Here is a 25,714-nt window from a genome sequence, read left to right as displayed (position 1 = left end):
CCAGAGGACCTGAGCCCTGGGACCATGCCTCAGGACTACCTGGCCTGATGACTCCTTGCTGTCCCCAGTCCACCTGGTCGTGCTGCTGCTCCAGTTTAAACTGTTCTGCCTGTGGCTATGGAACCCTGACCTGTTCACCGGACGTGCTACCATGTCCTGCTGTTTTTGACTCTCTCTCTCTACCGCACCTGCTAACTCTGAATGCTCGGCAATGAAAATCCAACTGACATTTACTCCTGAGGTGCTGACCTGTTGCACTCTCTACAACCACTGTGATTATTATTATTTGACCCTGCTGGTCATCTATGTACATTTGAACATCTTGGCCATGTACTGTTATAATCTCCACCCGGCACAGCCAGAAGAGGACTGGCCACCCCTCAGAGCCTGATTCCTCTCTAGGTTTCTTCCTAGGTTCCTGCCTTTCTAGGGAGTTTTTCCTAGCCACCGTGCTTCTACATCTGTATTGCTTGCTGTTTGGGGTTTTAGGCTGGGTTTCTGTATAGCACTTTGTGACATCGGCTGATGTAAAAGGGGCTTTGATTGATTGATTGACATGAAGGAGGCCTGTAGATATTTAAAAATGGCCTCCCGTGATGTGATTACCAATCACCTCAGGTTTTGCATCCCCATTGTGATTGGTCCCTGAACTCACCGGAGGCAATTTTGAAATATATAAAAAACCTCACCTTCATTTTCTTCTGTAAAAACCAAAGAGAGTCAACCTTGATGAAGGTTAGGTCTGAAACCCGTAGGTTTTATGTTTGACAACAAAGAAACTATTTTATCAACATCCAGTGTTCTCCGAGAGTTGCTGAATTTTCTCTTCACTCTCATAGGTGAGGTGAAATTATACAACGTATCACCTTTGCACACAATGTGATATATAATGATATAATAAATAATGATACAATCGTACCGGACACGAAACAACTATATGATACTATTAAACTTTTCTTGCTAGCAAATGGCAAAAAATATAATTTTATAATTCAATGTTTTATCATGACTATTTTTCTATGCAGAGTTGGACAGATGTGTGCTAAACACTCTATCCCCACTGGGAGCCTCATTCTAACTACACTTGTCAGAAAGAGATACTATGGCTATACTTCTGGCAGAAGCACAGAGAGGGTCTCCTCACTTCCCTGTAGTGAGAGAGTTATAGAACTGCTGTCCTTATCTGTGCAATGTTTGAAATAAAAGACATGTCCAGATCAGGTTTTCCTTTCTGTTAGCCTCTTGTTCAAAATTCCTTTGGTAGTTCTTGATTGAGTTAACAGAGTCAAAGCATATAGACCCCTTATTTGATTGTAAAATAAAATGCCTTTCACTCGGGACATGTCCCGCCACACACATTCTGAAATTGCATTTTTGTCCCCCCCAGTTGTATCATTGGAATGTGATACAAAACGAGGCAACGATGTGCTTTAGGACCATGTGGACGCCTCCGAGCGGTCGGGTAGGCTGTTTGGAATGTTTATCCTACTGGATAAAAAAAAAAATATATTATACGTTATACTAATAACATTCATATGCAGTCACAGATTAAGTGGCACCTTGAAAATGTCACTTCCTGTGCTTTGACTGCCCAAGTTTTGGAGGAAGATGGATGGAGTCTGGCTCTGAAATGAAGGCCCTAGAAACACAACGCCTAGATACACACCTCCAGGCTACATAGCTGAGCAGCGTGGTGAAATCTCTCTGAAAGACGAGTGGACCTGCCTGTCTACGTGTGTGGACAAGATTGAGGTCGAAATGAGGTACCCGGAGACTCAGTTTCAGACGTGCAAGCTATCTAACCTAACACAGGAGTAGACTAGTCATTTAAAAACTCATTGTACATGGTTCACCTCTCAGAAACGTCAGGCATGTTCTGGCAGCACTCTAAGATTACATGATGACCTTGACATTTTGTGTGAGTTTCGTTGGCTTACTGAACTAAATGACAGGCGAGGAAAATTGGCTGCGTTTCGCAATACCTGACTTGTTAACAACCGTGACTGTGTTGACCCTCTTCCTGAGAGGAGAGTGAGAGTCATTATGGCTGTCAGTTATGTGTCTTGTATTCTATTCCATTCTATTGTATTCTATCCCATTCTATTGTATTCTATTCCATTCCATTCCATTCTATTGTATTCTATTCCATTCTATTGTATTCTATTCCATTCTATTCCATTCCATTCTATTGCATTCTATTGTATTCTATTCCATTCCATTCTATTGTATTCTATTCCATTCTATTCCATTCCATTCTATTGTATTCTATTCCATTCCCTTCTATTGTATTCTATTCCATTATATTCCATTCAATTCTATTGTATTCTATTCCATTCTATTCTATTGTCTTCAATCCTATTATATCCTATTAAATTCTATCCAATTTTATTCTATTCCATTCCAATCCATTCTATTATATTCCATTCCATTATATTCTTTTCCATTATATTCTACTCCATTCTATTCTATTCTAGCAGCTCATGCCAAGCCAAGGGTAGGATTGCCCTCTACTGACGAAGAAACGCCATCACTGATCTATTGGTCAGCAGATCTGACCACACCACACATAGTACTGTAGCTAGCAGTGCAAGGCTGAACTACGCAACCTGCATACAAACTACATAATGTACAATTAATAACATGGGCATATGATGTCCGTTGACATAACATGAACCATATTTAAAATTTGCTTGAACCACATCAATCAATGCCACTCTTTAGGGATTGGGAACTCTCTCTTGAGGAGCAATTCAACTGGCCATACAGTGCCTTCGGAAAGTATTCAGACCTCTTGACTTTTTCCACATTTTGTTATGTTACAGCCTTATTCTAAAATCGATTAAATCGTTTTTTCCCCATCATCAATCTACACACAATACCCCATAATGACAAAGTAAGACAGGTTTTAAGAAATGTTTGCTAATTTATAAAAAATAAAAACCGGAAATATTATTTACATAAGTATTCAGACCCTTTACTCAGTACTTTGTTGATGCACCTTTGGCAGTGATTACAGCCTCGAGTCTTCTTTCGTATGGCACTACAAGCTTGGCACACCTGTATTTGGGGAGTTTCTCCCATTCCTCTCTGCAGATCCTTTCAAGCTCTATCAGGTTGGATGAGGAGCGTTGCTGCACAGCTATTTTCAGGTCTCTCCAGAGATGTTCGATCGGGTTCAGGCTCTTGCTGGGCCACTCAAGGACATTCTGAGACTTGTCCTGAAGCCCCTCCTGCGTTGTCTTGGCTGTGTGCTTAGGGTTGTTGCCCTGTTGGAAGGTGAACCTTCGCCCCAGTCTGAGGTCCTGAGCGCTCTGGAGCAGGTTTTCATCAAGGATCGCTCTGTACTTTGCTCCGTTCATCTTTCCCTCAATCCTGACTAGTCTCCCAGTCCATGCCGCTGAAAAACATCCCCACAGCATGATGCTGCCACCACCATGCTTCACCGTAGGGAATGTGCCAGGTTTCCTCCAGACATGACGCTTGGCTTTTAGGCCAAAGAGTTTTATCTTGGTTTCATCAGACCAGAGAATCTTGTTTCTCATGGTCTGAGAGTCCTTTAGATGCTTTTTTGCAAACTCCAAGTGGGCTGTCATAAGTGGGCTGCCACTCTATCATAAAGGCCTGATTGGTGGAGTGCTGCAGAGATGGTTGTCTTTCTGGAAGGTTCTCCCATCTCCACAGAGAAACTCTAGAGCTCTGTAAGAGTGACCATCGGGTTCTTGGTCACCTCACCGACCAAGGCCCTTCTCCCCCGATTGTTCAGTTCTGCTCTAGGCAGAGTCTTGATGGTTCCAAGCTTCTTCCATTAGAGAATGATGGAGGCCGCTGTGTTCCACTGTGTTCTTCAATGCTGCAGAAATGTTTTGGTACCCTACCCCAGATCGGACACAATCCTGTCTCGGAGCTCTACGGACAATTCCTTCGACCTTATGGCTTGGTTTTTGCTCTGACATGCACTGACAACTGTGGGACCTTATATAGGCAGGTGTGTGCCTTTCCTAATCATGTACAATCAATTGAATTTACCACAGGTGGACTCTAATCAAGTTATAGAAACATCTCAAGGATGATCAATGGAAACAGGATACACCTGAGCTCAATTTCGAGTCTCATAGCAAAGGGTCTGAATACTTATATAAATAAGGTATTTCTGTTTTGAATTTTTATAAATTTGCTAAAATGTATAATAACCTGTGTTCACTTTGTTATTATGGGTTTATTTTTTATTTAACCTTATTTAAGTAGGCAAGTCAGTTAAGATCAAATTCTTATTTTACAATGGTGGGCTGTAACATAGCAAAATGTTGAAAAAGTAAAGGGGTCTGAATACTTTCTGAAAGCACTGTATGTCTTCATTAGAGAATATTGGTTTCCACATGTAGGCTTTAACAGTATGGGTGGGTTGATTTAATGCTAGAGGGACAGACTCACTACACACTGCACACTGTACACTCACTGTCTGTCAGCTAAGCAGCTTTTCCTTTCTCTCTGGGTGGAATGCAGGGTTTAGGGGCATGTGTTATATGCCATCATGTCTCAACATGGGGACATGTATAAACCAACTAAATGCTGATAATACAGTTTTCCTGCAGCCTTTGATTAGGTTTAGTCAAATGAGTCTTGGTGTACAGAAAGCTAATTGAAGAACTTGCATATTGTGTAAATAATTGTTTGACTGTGCCCCAGGTTAGCTTACCTGATTTTGAAAAGTATGTGGATATCACGAAGTCATAAAAGGCGCCAAATGTCAGTGTGTACATTATGTATTTTAGATTGGACCTGTCAGTCACGGAGGTTTGGATGAATCTACCAAATCGTAGGACACTTAGGACCCAGGGGAAAATCCCGTGGATAAATTTAGGTGTTGTCCATAGCGCCCGCGAACTAACGTTTTACTGTAGATTATACTGTCAATTCTGTTTCGGTACTCAAGGTTCCGTGCGCAGGCAGAGAACTCACCTTGGAACTGTGCAAAGGCTGCGTAGCGTACCTGCCATTAATTCCAACGACACTGTTCTAGGACCGAGACAGAGATGCTCAAATGTGCATGAACCTTCTAGCTTTTTGCCTACCAAACAGAAGGACTTATTTTACGCAAATAAGCGGAAAAGCATGCCTTGTGTTGACAGGTGGTCGTTGGGTCTGCATACCTGCGTACTTCTGCTGGTTGTCACACGGACAGAAACTCAAAGGACAGGTAAATATGTCGGATATATTTTCGCAATTTCTTCGAAATGTACAGGCAAAAGTTAAGCCTTTTGAGACTTTAACTGCAAGTGACTTTGTAAGTGAATACTATTGCATCTCTAGTTGGTAATTACAACATAAAATAACAGCCTACTATGTTACATTTTGTGAATAAAAACATTTTACATCTGCGCTTTAGGGGATTATAGATTTTATTTTAAACCCTATTGAACATTAGTTCATTACAGCTACTCTTGATGGCATACCCATTGTAGACCATATAAGGAAAACATTTCGGTTTCTATGACACCTATGCTGTGGACTGTTCTGGGCATAATCAGGTATAGTGATATTTGATCCATCACTCAAGGGAGGAATGAACTGTGGTGGTTGTGCTAATGGTAATGTATGTCTAGGCTTGTCCGGAACTATGAATAGCTAAAATCGCAAAGACAATCTTCCAACACCAACACAAATAGCACATTCAATAGTTGCATTGGAATAGAAAGTACAATATTAGGTTAGTCTACTATACAAGCCAGAGCTTGTGGTGGTCTTTTAACCTGCTAGACATAATATTGACTTGACGTTTATTAGTCTTTTCGTCTTTGTAATGTTTCACTGAAATCCTCAATCAGCTATTATAATTTAAGGGCTTTATTGACATGGTATGTTTACAGTGCCAAAGCAAGTGAAATTGATAATAAACAAAAGTGAAATATACAAAACATGTACAGTAAGCATTACACTCACAAAAGTTCCAAAATAATATAGACATTTCTCTCTCTCTCTCTCAATTCAATTTAAGGACTTTATTGGCATGGGAAACATATGTTAACATTGCCAAGCAAGTGAACTAGATAATAAGCAAAAGTGAAATAAACAATAAAAATGAACAGTAAACATTACACTCCAAAATAATAAAGACAAATGTCAGTCTCTGTCTGTCTGTCTGTCTGTCTGTCTGTCTGTCTGTCTGTCTGTCTGTCTGTCTGTCTCTCTCTCTCTCTCTCTCTCTCTCTCTCTCTCTCTCTCTCTCTCTCTCTCTCTCTCTCTCTCTCTCTCTCTCTCTCTTTCTATCTCTCTCTCTCTCTCTCTTTCTATCTCTCTCTCTCTCACTTTCAATTCAATTCAAGGGGCTTTATTGGCATGGGAAACATATGTTTACATGGAAATGGATAAACAAAAGTGAAATAAACAATAAAACGTGAACAGTAAATATTACATTCACACAAGTTCCAAAATAATAAAAACATTTCAAATGTTATATTATGTCTATATACAGTGTTGTAATGATGTGCAAATAGTTAGTCAAAAAGGCTAAATAAATAAACATAAGTATGGGTTGTATTCACAATGGTGTTTGTTATTCACTGGTGCCCTTTTCTTGTGGCAACAGGTAACAAATCTTGCTGCTGTGATGGCACACTGTGGTATTTCACCCAATAAATAAAACATGGAATTCTTTGTGGGTCTATGTAATCTGAGGGAAATATGGTCATACATTTGGCAGGAGTTTAGGAAGTGCAGCTCAGTTTCCACCTCATTTTGTGGCCAATGTGCACATAGTCTGTCTTCTCTTGAGAGCTAGGTCTGCCTACGGCGACCTTTCTCAATAGCAAGGCTATGCTCACTGAATCTGTACATAGTCAAAGCTTCCCTTAATTTTGGGTCAGTCACAGTGATCAGGTGTTCTCTGTTTAGGGCCAAATAGCATTCTAGTTTTCTCTGTTTTTTGTTAATTCTTTCCAATGTGTCAAGTAATGATCTTTTTGTTTTCTCATGATTTGGTTGGGTCTAATTGTGTTGCTGACCTGGGGCTCTGTGGGGTCTGTTTGTGTTTGTGAACAGAGCCCCAGGACCAGCTTGCTTAGGAAGCTCTTCTCCAGGTTCATCTCTCTGTAGGTGATGGCTTTGTTATGGAAGGTTTGGGAATCGCTTCCTTTTAGGTGGTTGTAGAATTTAAAAGCTATTTTTTGGATATTGATAATTAGCCGGTATTGGCCTAATTCTGCTCTGCATGCATAATTTTGTGTTTTATGTTGTACACAGAGCATATTTTTGCAGAATTCTGCATGCGTTGTCTCAATTTGGTGTTTGTCCCATTTGATTAATTATTGGTTGGTTTAGCAGATCCCAGACCTCACAAACATAAAGGGCAATGGGTTCTATTACTGAATCAAGTATTTTTTGCCAGATTCTAATTGGTATGTCAAATTTTATGTTCCTTTTGTTGGCATAGAATGCCCTTCTTGCCTTGTCTCTCAGATCGTTCACAGCTTTGTGGAAGTTACCTGTGGTGCTGATGTTTAGGCCAAGGTATGTATCGTTTTTTGTGTGCTCTAGGGCAACGGTGTCTAGATGGAATTTGTATTTGTGGTTCTGGCAACTGGACCTTTTTTGTTACACCATTATTTTTGTCTTACTGAGAGTTACTGTCAGGGCCCAGATCTGGCAGAATCTGTGCAGAAGATCTAGGTGCTGCTGTAGGCCCTCCTTGGTTGGGGACAGAAGTACCAGATCATCAGCAAACAGTAGACATTTGACTTCAGATTTTAGTAGGGTGAGGCTGGGTGCTGCAGACTGTTCTAGTGCCCTCGCCAATTCTTTGATATATATGTTGAAGATGGTGGGGCTTAAGCTGCATCCCTGTCTCACCACCCGGCCCTGTGGAAAGAAATGTGTGTGTTTTGTGCCAATTTTGTGTACATGGATTTTATAATGTCGTATGTTTTTCACCCAACACCACTTTCCATCAATATGTATAGCAGACCCTCATGCCAAAGTGAGTCAAAAGCTTTTTTGAAGTCAACAAAGCATGAGAAGACTTTGCCTTTGTTTTGTTTTTTTGTTTGCTTGTCAATTAGGATGTGCAGGGTGAATACGTGGTATGTCGTATGGTCATTTGGTAAAAAGCCAATTTGACATTTGCTCAGTAGAGGAAATTTACATTTCCTTTCACTGAAGAAATGTACAAGTCTGGTGTTAATGATAATGCAGAGGATTTTCCCAAGGTTGCTGTTGACGCATATCCCACGGTAGTTATTGGGGTTAAATTTGTCTTCACTTTGTGGATTGAGGTTATCAGTCCCTGGTTCCAAATATTGGGGAAGATGCCAGAGGTGAGGATGATGTTAAAGAGTTTAAGTAAAGTCAAGTCTGTCTGTCTGTCTGTCTGTCTGTCTGTCTGTCTCTCTCTCTCTCTCTCTCTCTCTCTCTCTCTCTCTCTCTCTCTCTCTCTCTCTCTCTCTCTCTCTCTCTCTCTCTGTTGGTCTCTCTCTCTCTCTCTCTCTCTCTCTCTCTCTCTCTCTCTCTCTCTTTCTCTCTCTTATCTATCTGTCTGTATGTCTCTGTCTGTCTGTATGTCTCTGTCTGTCTGTCTCGCTCTTGCTCTCTCTCTCTCTCTCTCTCTCTCTCTTTCTCTGTGTGTGTATGTGGTGTGTGCGTGTGCAGCATTGTTTGTGTGTCCCTCCAGGCTAGTGATTGATGGTGTGCTCAGACTTTCCCTTCTCCAGGGAGGGTTGAGGGTTGGCCAGGTCAGTCTTTCCAGGGAAACAGATGCCAGTTCATCTTGTGGCTCCTGACTTCATCTGTCTTTGTTTCCTTCTCTTGTTGACCATGCCAGGGTGGCAGTGAACACATTGTCCTTCAACCCCGTTGACTCACATAGAGGTCAACTCTGTTGGAACGCTGTGTCTTTTGTATGGGCTTACAGACAATTCATATCATCAGGGGTTTCAGAAATTCCATGAATATTCTTTTTAGCAACATTTCCACATTTCCACATAGAATAGATGTGGCATCTCTGTCTATGTTACAGTAGGTGTCTTGGAAATGATTGGTTTTATTGGAGCTGTGGTCTCTTTCCTTACAGGATGTTTCTGAGTGGAAAGGCAGTGGAAAGTTGATGTATTGTAGGATAGCTTCTATCTCATGCTGTAATTATAATATCAACTCTGTTGTTCCAGCCAACTTTTGTTTCATAGGGCTTCAAAAGATCTGTGTCCTTTCCTGGATCCACAGCTGTTCCAGCAACCTGCGTGAACATGAGGTCCTAAACGCTGTCATAATCATACCAGTGTAACACCGTAGCAGCATCATGTTTCGTGTTCCTTGATTGATGGATGGTTGGGTCTTGTGGAACTATATTAATAACACATATTGGGGGAAGATTATATGATGAATGTCTAAGTAACATACACATTTTATTTCTGCTAATGTAGTAAAATAGATTTCACATAACTATTACCAAACTATCAAAAAATGTATGACCATACTTCTGAGGTCTTTCTGCAGGCTAGTTCAATTGGGCTCTAGGCCCAGACAGTGGCTTGGAATGTGACGTTGGATGTTTGAAAGACGTCCCTTCAACTTGAAAATTGCACTGCTCATTTTACTGTGCAGACCTATAAGCTGTGCTTAAACTATGATGAAGAATCTACCCCTCTGGGGTTTGGCTGGAAAACATGTCTGCTTCAGTTCTGAACTAGAGACAGGAAGGTTGTTCTAGTCTGTAGATAGCTACTGTACTGCCATATAGTTCTGAACTAGAGACAGGAAGGTTGTTCTAGTCTGTAGCTAGCTACTGTACTGCCATATAGTTCTGAACTAGAGACAGGAAGGTTGTTCTAGTCTGTAGATAGCTACTGTACTGCCATATAGTTCTGAACTAGAGACAGGAAGGTTGTTCTAGTCTGTAGCTAGCTACTGTACTGCCATATAGTTCTGAACTAGAGACAGGATGGTTGTTCTAGTCTGTAGCTAGAATCTGTACTGCCATATAGTTCTGAACTAGAGACAGGAAGGTTGTTCTAGTCTGTAGATAGCTACTGTACTGCCATATAGTTCTGAACTAGAGACAGGATGGTTGTTCTAGTCTGTAGCTAGCTACTGTACTGCCATATAGTTCTGAACTAGAGACAGGAAGGATGTTCTAGTCTGTAGCTAGCTACTGTACTGCCATATAGTTCTGAACTAGAGACAGGAAGGTTGTTCTAGTCTGTAGCTAGCTACTGTACTGCCATATAGTTCTGAACTAGAGACAGGAAGGTTGTTCTAGTTTGTAGATAGCTACTGTACTGCCATATAGTTCTGAACTAGAGACAGGAAGGTTGTTCTAGTCTGTAGCTAGCTACTGTACTGCCATATAGTTCTGAACTAGAGACAGGAAGGTTGTTCTAGTCTGTAGATAGCTACTGTACTGCCATATAGTTCTGAACTAGAGACAGGAAGGTTGTTCTAGTCTGTAGCTAGCTACTGTACTGCCATATAGTTCTGAACTAGAGACAGGAAGGTTGTTCTAGTCTGTAGCTAGCTACTGTACTGCCATATAGTTCTGAACTAGAGACAGGATGGTTGTTCTAGTCTGTAGATAGCTACTGTACTGCCATATAGTTCTGAACTAGAGACAGGAAGGTTGTTCTAGTCTGTAGATAGCTACTGTACTGCCATATAGTTCTGAACTAGAGACAGGAAGGTTGTTCTAGTTTGTAACTAGCTACTGTACTGCCATATAGTTCTGAACTAGAGACAGGAAGGTTGTTCTAGTCTGTAGATAGCTACTGTACTGCCATACAGTTCTGAACTAGAGACAATATGGTAGTTCTAGTCTGTAGCTAGCTACTGTACTGCCATATAGTTCTGAACTAGAGACAGGATGGTTGTTCTAGTCTGTAGATAGCTACTGTACTGCCATATAGTTCTGAACTAGAGACAGGAAGGTTGTTCTAGTCTGTAGATAGCTACTGTACTGCCATATAGTTCTGAACTAGAGACAGGAAGGTTGTTCTAGTTTGTAACTAGCTACTGTACTGCCATATAGTTCTGAACTAGAGACAGGAAGGTTGTTCTAGTCTGTAGATAGCTACTGTACTGCCATACAGTTCTGAACTAGAGACAATATGGTAGTTCTAGTCTGTAGCTAGCTACTGTACTGCCATATAGTTCTGAACTAGAGACAGGAAGGTTGTTCTAGTCTGTAGATAGCTACTGTACTGCCATATAGTTCTGAACTAGAGACAGGAAGGTTGTTCTAGTCTGTAGCTAGCTACTGTACTGCCATATAGTTCTAAACTAGAGACAGGAAGGTTGTTCTAGTCTGTAGCTAGCTACTGTACTGCCATATAGTTCTGAACTAGAGACAGGAAGGTTGTTCTAGTCTGTAGATAGCTACTGTACTGCCATATAGTTCTGAACTAGAGACAGGAAGGTTGTTCTAGTCTGTAGCTAGCTACTGTACTGCCATATAGTTCTGAACTAGAGACAGGAAGGTAGTTCTAGTCTGTAGCTAGCTACTGTACTGCCATATAGTTCTGAACTAGAGACAGGAAGGTTGTTCTAGTCTGTAGCTAGCTACTGTACTGCCATATAGTTCTGAACTAGAGACAGGATGGTAGTTCTAGTCTGTAGCTAGCTACTGTACTGCCATATAGTTCTGAACTAGAGACAGGATGGTAGTTCTAGTCTGTAGCTAGCTACTGTACTTCCATAGAGGTCTATCATGATCTCTGTGACACTTTGGTGAATTGTGTTTTGAGTTGGGTGTGACTAGGGGCAAATGAAAGGGAGCTGACAAATCAACCAGCTTTACCTGTCACTGTCTGACTCATCAAAGGACTCTGGTGTTGGGCAGGGCTCCGGTTCAATAAGAGAGACAGGAGGACAGGACATTTGTGTTGGGCAGGGCAGGGCTCAGGTTCAAGAGTCATGGTGGACATATTGTTAGGACAACAATGGTGGAAGAGTCATGGGGACATGCTGTTAGGACAACATTGGTGGAAGCGTCTTGGAAGACTTGTTGCTCTTAGTGGTCATGATGAAAAGAAAACCAGAAAGGAGACTGTATTGCAATTTGGGACAAACAGGTCAAATCCTGAACTACACCTCTGTCCTGTCCAGGGAAGTAGTAAGACCTCTGTCCTGGCCAGGGAAGTAGGAAGAACTCTGCTCTGTCCAGGGAAGTAGTAACACCTCTGCTTTGTCCAGGGAAGTAGTAACACATCTGTCCTGTCCAGGGAAGTAGGAAGAACTCTGCTCTGTCCAGGGAAGTAGTAACACCTCTGCTTTATCCAGGGAAGTAGTAACACCTCTGTCCTGGCCAGGGAAGTAGTAACACCTCTGCTTTGTCCAGGGAAGTAGTAACACCTCTGTCCTGTCCAGGGAAGTAGTAACACCTCTGCTTTGTCCAGGGAAGTAGTAACACATCTGTCCTGTCCAGGGAGGTAGTAAGACCTCTGTCCTGTCCAGGGAAGTAGTAACACCTCTGTCCTGTCCAGGGAAGTAGTAACACCTCTGTCCTGTCCAGGGAAGTAGTAACACCTCTGTCCTGTCCAGGGAAGTAGTAACACCTCTGCTCTGTCCATGGAAGTAGCAACACCTCTGTCCTGTCCAGGGAAGTAGTAACACCTCTGTCCTGTCCAGGGAAGTAGTAACACATCTGTCCTGTCCAGGGAAGTAGTAACACCTCTGTCCTGTCCATTGAAGTAGTAACACCTCTGTCCTGTCCAGGGAAGTAGTAACACCTCTGTCCTGTCCAGGGAAGTAGTAACACCTCTGTCCTGTCCAGGGAAGTAGTAACACCTCTGTCCTGTCCAGGGAAGTAGTAACACCTCTGTCCTGTCCAGGGAAGTAGTAACACCTCTGTCCTGTCCAGGGAAGTAGTAACACCTCTGCTCTGTCCAGGGAAGTAGTAACACCTCTGTCCTGTCCAGGGAAGTAGTAACACCTCTGTCCTGTCCAGGGAAGTAGTAACACCTCTGCTCTGTCCAGGGAAGTAGTAACACCTCTGTCCTGTCCAGAGAAGTCAAATCAAATCAAATTTTATTGGTCACATACACATGGTTAGCAGATGTTAACTAACGCCTCACAAAACCGGATCCGGAAGCACCCCCATCAAAAAAGCTGACTAGCATAGCCTAGCCTAAAGCCACAGGGATATTAAATAATAAAATGTTCATGTAATCACAAGTCCAAGACACCAAATGAAAGATACACATCTTGTGAATCAAGCCATCATTTCTGTTTTTTTAAATGTTTTACAGGGAAGACACAATATGTAAATCTATTAGCTAACCACGTTAGCAAAAGACACCATTTCTTTACTCCACCATTTTTTACTCCATCAGTAGCTATCACAAATTCGACCAAATAAAGATATAAATAGCCACTAACCAAGAAACAACCTCATCAGATGACAGTCTGATAACATATTTATTGCATAGCATATGTTTTGTTAGAAAAATGTGCATATTTCAGGTATAAATCATGGTTTACCATTGCAGCCACTATCACAACTCTCACCAAAGCGACTAGAATAACTACAGAGACCATCGTGTATTAGCTAATTACTCATCATAAAACATTTCTTAAAAATACACAGCGTACAGCAGATGAAAGATACAGATCTTGTGAATCCAGCCAATATTTCAGATTTTCTAAGTGTTTTACAGCGAAAACACAATATAGCGTTATATTAGCTTACCACAATAGCAAACATCACACCAGCATTGATTCAAGGCAAAAATAGCGATAACGTATAAACCACCAAAATATATTAATTTTTTCACTAACCTTCTCAGAATTCTTCAGATGACAGTCCTATAACATCATATTACATAATGCATATAAAGTTTGTTCGAAAATGTGCATATTTAGCGGCACAAATCGTGCTTATACAATGAGAATAGTGTCCAAAACTTCAAGCAATCTGTCCGGCGCCATCTTGGAGAGGCACCTATTCTAATCGAAAACTATTCATAAACTTGACTAAAAAAATACAGGTTGGACAGCAATTGAAAGACAAATTAGTTCTTAATGCAATCGCTGGGTTACATTTTTTAAATTAACGTTACTTCAAAATACAGCGTGCGATAAAGCAAGGCTGCACTGCAAGTAATGGCGGCTTATGCATTTGACTTTTTTCAACAGAACAACGAATTATCAGCATAAATAGTTCTTACTTTTTGATGAACTCTCCTCAGAATCTTGGGAAAGGTGTCCTTTGTCCAAAATAATCGTTGCTAGGTTGGAGAACGTCCTCTTCAGCGTTGCAATTAGCAGTAAACAATAGCATGAGAGAGAGATACCCAACTTCCTACAACGCCACGAAAATAAATACCCGAAAATCGCAAAATCAAAATAACAACATTATGATGTCTTTAACACCTATATCGAATAAAAACAGAGCCGGATATATCTAAGAGCTAAAACAGGAGCTTCTAGCACGACATGCCAAGATCCTCCCTGCGTCAGAGCGAAGAGTCAAAAGAGGGGGCACCTCGTTTCCAAGCAATTTATAAACTTTCAGATCTGCCTAGAGACTCCATTTCAAGTCCCTCTATTCGCTGACACCCAGGGGAAGGCGTATGCAGTGCATCTCAACCAATAGAGGACAAATTAATAAACTGTTCTGGGAACAGCGAGCAGATTTCAGCATTTTCAAATCCTCATAGGAAAATTGCTCTAAGCCCAGTTCTGTTTCACTCACAGACATAATTCAAACGGTTTTAGAAACTAGAGAGTGTTTTCTATCCAATAGTAATAATAAAATGCATATTGTACGAGCAAGAATTGAGTACGAGGCAGTTTAATTTGGGCACAATTGTTTTCAATGGGGAAACAGCGCCCCCATATTGACAAGAAGTTAATGCGAGTGTAGCGAAATGCTTCTAGTTCCGACCGTGCAGTAATATCTAACAAGTTCTCTAACGATTTCACAGCAACTACCTTATACACACAAGTGTAGAGGAATGAATAAGAATTTGTACATATAAATATATGGATGAGCGATGGCCGTGCAGCATAGGTACGATGCAGTAGATGGTATAGAGTAGAGTATATACATATGAGATGAGTAATGTAGGGTATGTAAACATTATATAATGTGGCATTGTTTAAGTGACTAGTGATATATTTATTACAACCAATTTTTAATTATTAAAGTGGCTACAGATTTGAGTCAGTAAGTTGTCAGCAGCCACTCAATGTTAGTGATGGCTGTTTAACAGTCTGATGGCCTTGAGATAGAAGCTGTTTTTCAGTCTCTTGGTCCCAGCTTTGATGCACCTGTACTGACCTCGCCTTCTGGATGATAGCGGGATGAACAGGCTGTGGCTCGGGTGGTTGTTGTCCTTGATTATCTTTTTGGCATTCCTGTGACATCGGGTGGTGTAGGTGTCCTGGAGGGCAGGTAGTTTGCCCCCGGTGATGCGTTGTGCAGACCGCACTACCCTCTGGAGAGCCTTACGGTTGTGGGCGGAGCAGTTGCCGTACCAGGTGGGGTTACAGCCCAACAGGATGCTCTCGATTGTGCATCTGTAAAAGTTGAGTGTTTTCGGTGACAAGCCAAATTTCTTCAGCCTCCTAAGGTTGAAGAGGCTCTGTTTCGCCTTCTTCACCACGCTGTCTGTGTGGGTGGACCATTTCAGTTTGTCCGTGATGTGTATGCCGAGGAACTTAAAACTTTCCACCTTCTCCACTACCATCCCGTCGATGTGGATGGGCTCCCTCTGCTGTTTCCTGTAGTCCACGATCATCTCCTTTCTTTTGTTGATGTTGAGTGCTAGGTTATTTTCCTGACACCACACTCCGAGAGTCCTCACCTCCTCCCTTTAGGCCGTCTCGTCGTTGTTGGTAATCAAGCCTACCACTGTTTGCAAACTTGATGATTGAGTTGGAGGCGTGCATGGCCACGCAGTCATGGGTGAACAGGGAGTACAGGAGAGGGCTGAGAACGCACCCTTGTGGGGCTCCAGTGTTGAGGACCAGCGTAGTGGAGATGTTGTTTCCTACCCTCATCACCTGGGAACGGCCCGTCAGAAAGTCCAGGACCCAGTGGCACAGGGCGGGGTCGAGACCCAGGGTCTTAATGATGAGTTTGGAGGGTACTATGGTGTTAAATGCTGAGCTGTAATCGATGAACAGCATTCTTACATAGGTATTCCTCTTTTCCAGATGGGTTAGGGCAGTGTGCAGTGTGATTGCAATTGCGTCGTCTGTGGACCTATTGGAGCGGTAAGCAAATTGGAGTGGGTCTAGGTAGGGTGGAGGTGATATGATCCTTGACTAGTCTCTCAAAGCACTTCCTGTCCAGGGAAGTAGTCCCGTTCCTCTTTGTTGCTAAGTGTTTCTGTAGACAGCTCTTAGCATGTTAATACCTGTGTTTTGTCCCACTCTTAACTATAATTACTACTTTACCCTTGTGTAGCCTAGTTGACCAAACCCATCTAGACTTTTAACTTTTAAGTCACTCTAGGTAAGGTAGTAGAGGCTGCCCCTAACCACAGCTATGGGATCTGATTACCCTACCACAAGTCTTAACATAAAGCCATTTGGTTAAAAACAAATATCTGACCCCGGACCAGCAGTTAGTGAAAACGTCAACGACAATCCCAGGATGCTTTGGAGAGCCACAGGAAGTGTAATAATAGTGTAATAGTGACATACATGGATGATCTAACAGGGAGAAGAGGATGTTTTCATACCCTCTGCCACCTTTCTTTGTGTTTATATCAGCTCGCCCATCTAAATTGGTCTTTGAACAGAATAGGTCCTGTTTGATGGTACGGAATGCAATGTTTTCCCATCTGCAGAGTCAGATTGGGCAGGCTGCTTTGAGGTGGTGCTAGGGGTGATGGTGGTGACAGGGGAGACCGCAGGCTGGGGCTTGCATCACCTCCCCTGCTCCTCACGACATGGCCCTATTAACATAGCTTTATTGTCATGGAAACCATTAAGAAAACATGTAATGATACACTGAGTGTACGAAACATTAGGAACACCTGGTCTTTCCATGACATAGACTGACCAGGTGAATCCAGGTGAAAGCTATGATCCCATATTGATGTCGCTTGTTAAATCCACTTCAATCAGTGTAGATGAAGAGGAGGAGACAAGTTAAAGAAGGATTTTTAATCCTTGAGACAATTGAGACATGGATTGTGCATGTGTGCCATTTAAAGGGTTAATGGGCAAGACAAAATATTTAAGTGCCTTTGAACGGGTTATGGTAGTAGGTGCCAGGCGCACCGGTTTGAGTGTGTCATGAACCGCAGCGCTTCTTTTTTTTATGCTCAACAGTTTCCTGTGTGTATCAAGAATGGTACACCACCCAAAGGGCATCCAGCCAACATAACACAACTGTGTGAAGTGTTGGAGTCAACATGGGCCAGCACCCCAGTGGAACGCTTTCGACATCTTGTATAGTCCATGCTCCGGCGAATTGAGGCTGTTCTGAAGGCAGTAGGGGGCTTAATAATAAACATCAGGATTCACTTGTATGTATACTTCATTGAATGGTTAACAGACTATTTAATGGTTAATAGGTAGTTCACACACCACTGCACATATCTTGCTGTGACCAAGCAGCCACTCAAAACATAGAAGGCATTTACCCTGAATTCTCTTCTTTGCTAGTCAGTCACTGTATCAGAGAAACCTCTATGTGTTGAGTGACTCACTGGTCATGGAAAGCCGGTTTCTAAAGCGTTTGATCAACACAGAACAAGACAATTGTCTGAGCTGCCTGTATTCAGTATAGTGGGAAAGGAACTCAGATAAGATAGCCTAGTGTCTAACGTTTCCACTGGAGGATCTATTGTGTTGTGGGTACTCTACGTCTCATCAGGCCTGGTGGAAAGGGGAATGGAAGAGGATGCTCTCATTCACTTCCCACATGGTGGCCAGATGGCATGGTGCCCAATTCAACTCCAACCAGAACAACTAACTGGATCCTAGCCGACTGGGGCCATTGTCCATTTAAGATACAAGTGCTAGATTCACACGGCTATTTGTCGCCATGAGCCTAAAGGGTAGAGGGTGGGGCTTAGATTTACTCCCTAGGGATTAATCATTGGAGTTGTATTTTTCGGGGGGTGAGAAACTGCAGATTAGTTTAAAACAAACAATGTAATACTGTTTATATGCATTTTATAAACAGAATGTCAGATTAATTGTGATGGTACCAATGACTATGTATGAATAGACAAAGCCATTGATCACGTGACACCATTAATTCCTATGTGAAGGCTCGATAGCGTATTAAAGCCAAAATAAGTCAGTTAAGATGGCTTCTCATGGAGGCATAACGTGCAATTTGAGCTACTCCAGGAAGTGACGTTGCAGGCTAGCTCAGTGCTGCCCCCTCTCATTGAGTAACTCAATGTGAAGGCCGACCGGGGTACTGCAGGCTGCCATTAGCAACTAAATTACCCCTATAACTTATTCTGTGTGCGATTTTAAAATAATTGTTTCTATGACATACACCTGGTGCATTAGAAGCAATTATTATTAGGGTACTACGGGGTAACTATCCCCCCCCCTAAGAACAATGTCTACTTGCTAACACAAAAAGCAACGTTTGGAGAAGAAAATTGGTATGTGGATGAAGATCATGCTTAGGCGAATAAAGTATAAAGGGAAATAATTGGCTACAGTTTACACTTTTAGTTATTTCATGAAATGTTGTTTATAGAAAAGGGGCTTTTTTTTAAAGTACCGGGGTAACTGGCCGATTATGGCATAGGGTTTCACACAAGTGTGTTAAAATCAATTTAATTTGTTTTTATTTAGAAATTATTTAGTAAGTAATACTTAAAAGCTAAGTTTAGTTGTCTTATTTTAATGATTAAAATAAAATATGGGGGGAAAAGGTGTTGCACATGTCACCATTAATACACTATGAGGAGATTTGATGTAAAGTCCCTCTTTTTAACTCACCTGCACATTCATTTTCTTTGTGGTTCCTTTTCCAAACAATCCATTATGTACATTGATTTTAAATCCCAGCAGTCTTTAAAATTGCATTCGGCAGCAAAAGGTTTTCAATAGTTGTTTTTAATTAATATAAAATTCATTGGAATATAATATTGGAATGGAATATAAATAATAACATTAAATAACATTGGAATATAACATTTAATAACAACTAATTAACTCCGTGTAACATTGATGTGGCAACTCTCTTATGCTCGCTATTGCACGATTCTAATTTGTACCTGTAGGTCACAAACAAAGCTATCTCCAGTAAAATTGTAGCACAACTCATGAGCCCACCTCCTGCACTGCTCACACCTAATCCGGTCCCCACCTGTGACTGAAAACAGGGGGAGAGATGCCAATTGAGAAGCTCTCTCTTAAAAATATAGATAGCTATCTAGCTATATGACATAAAATGCTGTGGAAAATAGCTAAAAGGCTATAAAGTTGCATTAACTGTAAAGCTATCAGTCACTAATGGAAACATTTACAACTGAAATTAAGTTACGCCATCTTTTTTAATGTTTTTTAATGTACTTTACCTCAGACGATCTGGTAGTACGTTTGCTAGCTAGTACTCCTAGCAGCTTATGCTAACTAGCTAGCATTTACAAGTTAGCATAAATTAGCGCTAACTGGGCTAGTCATTGTCTAAATGTCAGGTAGAAACACATTCATAACCATAAAGGGATAACTAGCCCCCAGGGGAAAGTTTCCCCCTAGTAGGGGGGGGGGGGGAGTTGCCCCCAACACACTCATCAAACAAGTGGAGTATTTATTTTAAGGCTTTCCTATTTATATATTTAAAAACATTTTTAAATTTGATCAACTTTTTGTTGAATTATCTCCAAAAGTTGTGATGACACAGAGGACATTTTTTCGCGGTGACAACCAGGGAAAGTGTTGGGTGACATCTTGTGGTATTTGGGGGGGGAGCAGTTACCCCAGGGGGATAGTTACCCGCTACTACCCTAACATGGTTGTCTTCAAAACAAGTTTTTATTTACACAAAGATTGACCACAAAGATCGCCATTTTTCCATTCACTATAATTGGGGATCCTGTTTTCTGCTAACAATGTCTGCAGTACCATGGTCGGCCTTGAACTTCCGTGGCTTCAATGAGAGAGGGCAGTCATTCTCCCCTGGATGGTATATACGATGTATTGAACCAAGAACATTTCTTAGATCGAAACTACAGGGTTTGTTTGGAACCTTTTTGCCCGTTGTTTGCTTGTAAGCTTCTCGTCATCCAGTCCAATCCACCTCAAACCATCACTGATTAAACATCTGTGGTGAAACGCCCAGTGAGTCAACTGTGTCATGTTAGCTGTGTCAGAGTACAGTTTTTCCAAAATGTGTCTGACCCCTGGTGACCAGCATCACAGTCACCTCTCTGTCTGTCTCCGTCATCTCATCGTTTCTCTCCCTGATCCTGAAGTATTTACCCTGGTCCAAAATCTGTTTGTGCTGTCTTGCCAAATCCTATGGTCATTTCTTTAACCTGGTCCCAGATCTGTTTGTGCTGTCTTGCCAAATCCTATGGTCGTTTCTTTAACCTGGTCCCAGATCTGTTTGTGCTGTCTTGCCATTTGCCAACACCAATGGTCGTTGTTGGCAAGACAGAACAAACAGAGCTGAGACCAGGCTAGAAGTCTGAGCCTGTGACTGGGAACTTAGTGTGAATTGATGTGTTGTGACACATGCTGCAAGGGAAAAGGCCCATCTCCGGAGGAATGTGATCGCAGTATTGAGCTGCAACTCTATGGCCCGTGGGTCTTGGTCTTTCCACTTGACTTTGATGTCACATCCCCCGAGTCTCACACTAAAGACAGCAGTGTCTGTCAGATGAACAGTAGCCTATAGCAGGGGTTCCCATCTACAGCCCTCCAGTACCACCAACAGTACACATTTGTGTTGTAGCCCCAGACAAGCACCCTTGATTCAACTAGTCAACTAATCATCAGGCCCTCAATGAGATGAATCAGGTGTGCTTGTCTGGGGCTACAACAATAATGTATGTTGTTGGGGGTACTGGAGGACTGGAGTTGGGAAACACTGGCCTATAAGCAATGGAGGAGAGAGGTATTATGACGTTTAACTCAATACGTATGTATAAAAGAGGGAATAAAAGAGACCTTAGATGCTTTGTTTGTCTCATATTTCATATTTCAGTAGGTCAACGGAAATATAAGAATCGCAGCGTCCCTCCGAGAGAATAATAGTTTTATCTCCTATTCATGTGGCCTGCTGTACTTCATGTTGTTGTCAGCTACAGGTGCGGCCCTGGTATTATAAAGTTACACCATTCAACATACTCTCGTCCTAGATACTGTAGGTAGTCATTTCTAAAGCTCCACTTGCTCTTTGGCTGTGTGTGTTTACAAAATGCACTCATAATTGTAGACAAGAAACAGTGTTTAGTCATGTCTTAAACTAACACCATTTTCCCAGTCTTTCCTTGAAACAACCTGATTGTAGACTAATTAAAATAGTGGGAAATTACAGACAGCAGAAAGGAGACCTGAAAGCTTTTAACGGTGCAACCAACACCCAATATCCTTCTCCCCTGCTTAGGGAGTGAATGTTATTTAAAATCTGACTTCTCTGAAATGGAAATGGATAGAAATGCCTTTTCTTCAGCAAAATATATTTTACCTAAAAAACAAGTGACCCTCCCCTATACCCAAAATAATAATGAAAACATAAAGTGGATAGCAGAGAACATGCCTACCGTTTACCGTCACTTTTTGGACACACCAGAGCCTTAGATATGCCGTTCTGGAAACTGTTCTTTGTCCTGTAAGCATTAGGCCTATAAGGCAACGCAGGATTTTTTTTTATAGGGCACAGGGCTGCGAGCCAGACAGTTGTGGGTTCACAGACCACCATGGACAAGAGTTAGAGTAGAGGTGTAAAGATCTCCTTTATAGTAAAAGCATTGCATGAATCTATAACAGGATTTGCAGGTCTGAGAAAAAATAGCCTTTTATAAACATTTCATGCAATTCTATGTCATTTTACATATTAGCAGAGTCTTTTTAAATACCACACACGTTACTGAAATTACAGATTCGGAATGGACAGAGAGATAGGCATATGTGTTCATCTTATCATATTTCTCCAAGGCCAAATCAACGAAACTGTCCCTGTTTGCAAATAATGAAATCTGAGACATCATTAGGAATCTAAGCATGGTACTTTAAAAAGTTAGGCCTACCTTTCGACCTCAGACGGAGTAGTACTATCGACGCAGAAACATTTAAGCTTTACCTGCTGACTACTTTTCTTCCATGGCTAAACCCAGTGAGAGAAGGTCACACGTGTTTCCCTAAAAGCTGTCTGGGTTTAAACATGTTCTATTGTACAGAAAGTGAATAGCTTAGTCAATTGAAAGTGACAGAATTAGATTACTTCTCAAGCAAAGTCAATTATTTGTCTCCCTGGCTATAGAAGGTTGTGAATGCCAAAGAAACGAAACAATGCTATTCCCATATGCATCGGAGTCACGTCTTTCCCGGGTATTTTACAACTTGTTTCTAGCATAAAGCATCGGGGACCAAAGCGCTGTTATAGATCACTTTACATAATCGGATCTGTACATTTTTTTCAACATCTTAAGCTGACAAGGGATAGGCCTGTGCTTTTTGTTGTGTTCTTCTGACCACTGTTCTAACAGTCATTGAAGTCATGATTCCACTACCATGTTTTTGAGCCAGGTCGTTTGTGCCAAAAGCTATGGGCACAGTACTCCCCCTCTATCCTGAGCAGAATACCAAAGTGTTGGGACTACTTAACTTTTTTTCTTGTGTCTCTTCTACTGAGTTGGGGAATGTCAATATATTTGTGGTTGATGACAGTAGATAAGCTAAATATGGAATATCTATAGACGGTTGTTTTTTATCATACAATATGTTGACAGATCTCGACAGATTTCTTTCTGCTGTTGCCTGAAACCAAGGTCCTCTTGTACTCCAATTAAGATACTTTACAACAAGCATCTTATTGTGTTGCTTTCCTCTCCTCCTATCTCCTGTCTTCTCTAATGAATCAGGCATTGATACTTGAGAAAAAAGACAGTGTCTTTCAGTTTTACACCCACTTCTCTGAATATTCCCTGCTTCGCTCTCTGAAAAAAATCCCATTTCGAAATCCCACTGTGGGTTCAACCTCCAAACACAACCACAGACGGTTGTGTTCGGGGGGAGGGCATTGTGTTCGAGGGGGGGAGTGTCACACAGACGGTTGTGTTTGGGGGGAGGGCATTGTGTTCGAGGGGGGGAGTGTCACACAGACGGTTGTGTTTGGGGGGAGGGCATTGTGTTCGAGGGGGGGAGTGTCACACAGACGGTTGTGTTTGGGGGGAGGGCATTGTGTTCGAGGGGGGGAGTGTCACACAGACGGTTGTGTTTGGGGGGAGGGCATTGTGTTCGAGGGGGGGAGTGTCACACAGACGGTTGTGTTTGGGGGGAGGGCATTGTGTTCGAGGGGGGGAGTGTCACACAGACGGTTGTGTTTGGGGGGAGGGCATTGTGTTCGAGGGGGGGAGTGTCACACAGACGGTTGTGTTTGGGGGGAGGGCATTGTGTTCGAGGGGGGGAGTGTCACACAGACGGTTGTGTTTGGGGGGAGGGCATTGTGTTCGAGGGGGGGGAGTGTCACACAGACGGTTGTTGTCGGGGGGAGGGCATTGTGTTCGAAGGGGGGAGTGTCACACAGACGGTTGTGTTTGGGGGGAGGGCATTGTGTTCGAGGGGGGGAGTGTCACACAGACGGTTGTGTTTGGGGGGAGGGCATTGTGTTCGATGGGGGGAGTGTCACACAGACGGTTGTGTTTGGGGGGAGGGCATTGTGTTCGAGGGGGAGAGTGTCACACAGACGGTTGTGTTTGGGGGGAGGGCATTGTGTTCGAGGGGGGGAGTGTCACACAGACGGTTGTGTTTGGGGGGAGGGCATTGTGTTCGAGGGGGGGGAGTGTCACACAGACGGTTGTTGTCGGGGGGAGGGCATTGTGTTCGAAGGGGGGAGTGTCACACAGACGGTTGTGTTCGGGGGGAGGGCATTGTGTTCGATGGGGGGAGTGTCACACAGACGGTTGTGTTCGGGGGGAGGGCATTGTGTTCGAGGGGGGGAGTGTCACACAGACGGTTGTGTTTGGGGGGAGGGCATTGTGTTCGAGGGGGGGAGTGTCACACAGATGGTTGTGTTCGGGGGGAGGGCATTGTGTTCGAGGGGGGGAGTGTCACACAGACGGTTGTGTTCGGGGGGAGGGCATTGTGTTCGAGGGGGGGAGTGTCACACAGACGGTTGTTGTCGGGGGGAGGGCATTGTGTTCGAGGGGGGGAGTGTCACACAGACGGTTGTGTTCGGGGGGAGGGCATTGTGTTCGAAGGGGGGGGAGTGTCACACAGACGGTTGTGTTTGGGGGGAGGGCATTGTGTTCGAAGGGGGGGGAGTGTCACACAGACGGTTGTGTTTGGGGGGAGGGCATTGTGTTCGAGGGGGGGAGTGTCACACAGACGGTTGTGTTTGGGGGGAGGGCATTGTGTTCGAAGGGGGGGGAGTGTCACACAGACGGTTGTGTTTGGGGGGAGGGCATTGTGTTCGAGGGGGGGAGTGTCACACAGACGGTTGTGTTTGGGGGGAGGGCATTGTGTTCGAGGGGGGGAGTGTCACACAGACGGTTGTGTTCGGGGGGAGGGCATTGTGTTCGAGGGGGGGAGTGTCACACAGACGGTTGTGTTCGGGGGGAGGGCATTGTGTTCGAGGGGGGGAGTGTCACACAGACGGTTGTGTTTGGGGGGAGGGCATTGTGTTCGAGGGGGGAGTGTCACACAGACGGTTGTGTTTGGGGGGAGGGCATTGTGTTCGAGGGGGGGGGAGTGTCACACAGACGGTTGTGTTTGGGGGGAGGGCATTGTGTTCGAGGGGGGCAGTGTCACATAGACGGTTGTGTTCGGGGGGAGGGCATTGTGTTCGAGGGGGGGAGTGTCACACAGACGGTTGTGTTTGGGGGGAGGGCATTGTGTTCGAAGGGGGGGGAGTGTCACACAGACGGTTGTGTTTGGGGGGAGGGCATTGTGTTCGAGGGGGGGAGTGTCACACAGACGGTTGTGTTTGGGGGGAGGGCATTGTGTTCGAGGGGGGGAGTGTCACACAGACGGTTGTGTTTGGGGGGAGGGCATTGTGTTCGAGGGGGGGAGTGTCACACAGACGGTTGTGTTTGGGGGGAGGGCATTGTGTTCGAGGGGGGGGAGTGTCACACAGACGGTTGTTGTCGGGGGGAGGGCATTGTGTTCGAAGGGGGGAGTGTCACACAGACGGTTGTGTTTGGGGGGAGGGCATTGTGTTCGAGGGGGGGAGTGTCACACAGACGGTTGTGTTTGGGGGGAGGGCATTGTGTTCGATGGGGGGAGTGTCACACAGACGGTTGTGTTCGGGGGGAGGGCATTGTGTTCGAGGGGGAGAGTGTCACACAGACGGTTCTGTTTGGGGGGAGGGCATTGTGTTCGAGGGGGGGAGTGTCACACAGACGGTTGTGTTTGGGGGGAGGGCATTGTGTTCGAGGGGGGGGAGTGTCACACAGACGGTTGTTGTCGGGGGGAGGGCATTGTGTTCGAAGGGGGGAGTGTCACACAGACGGTTGTGTTCGGGGGGAGGGCATTGTGTTCGATGGGGGGAGTGTCACACAGACGGTTGTGTTTGGGGGGAGGGCATTGTGTTCGAGGGGGGCAGTGTCACATAGACGGTTGTGTTCGGGGGGAGGGCATTGTGTTC

The 25,714-nt window shown here is 43.5% G+C and overlaps 1 protein-coding gene across 1 annotated transcript in view; it reads left to right on the top strand.

The window, feature by feature from the left end:
* Positions 1-4,928: 4,928 nt before the first annotated feature.
* Positions 4,929-25,714, top strand: part of LOC129859862 (collagen alpha-1(XVIII) chain-like) — a 108,979-nt gene continuing 88,193 nt past the window's right edge. The window contains exon 1 of the mRNA XM_055930054.1: positions 4,929-5,197. Coding sequence (XP_055786029.1) covers positions 5,113-5,197 — 85 coding nt within the window. The 5' untranslated portion in view covers positions 4,929-5,112. The remainder of the gene's footprint in view (positions 5,198-25,714) is intronic.

This window comes from Salvelinus fontinalis, chromosome 7 (genome assembly GCF_029448725.1).
Source record: "Salvelinus fontinalis isolate EN_2023a chromosome 7, ASM2944872v1, whole genome shotgun sequence".
Classification (NCBI taxonomy): domain Eukaryota; kingdom Metazoa; phylum Chordata; class Actinopteri; order Salmoniformes; family Salmonidae; genus Salvelinus; species Salvelinus fontinalis.
The sequence above is the reverse complement of the archived record's forward strand: the minus strand, read 5'-3'. Positions and strand labels throughout refer to the sequence as shown.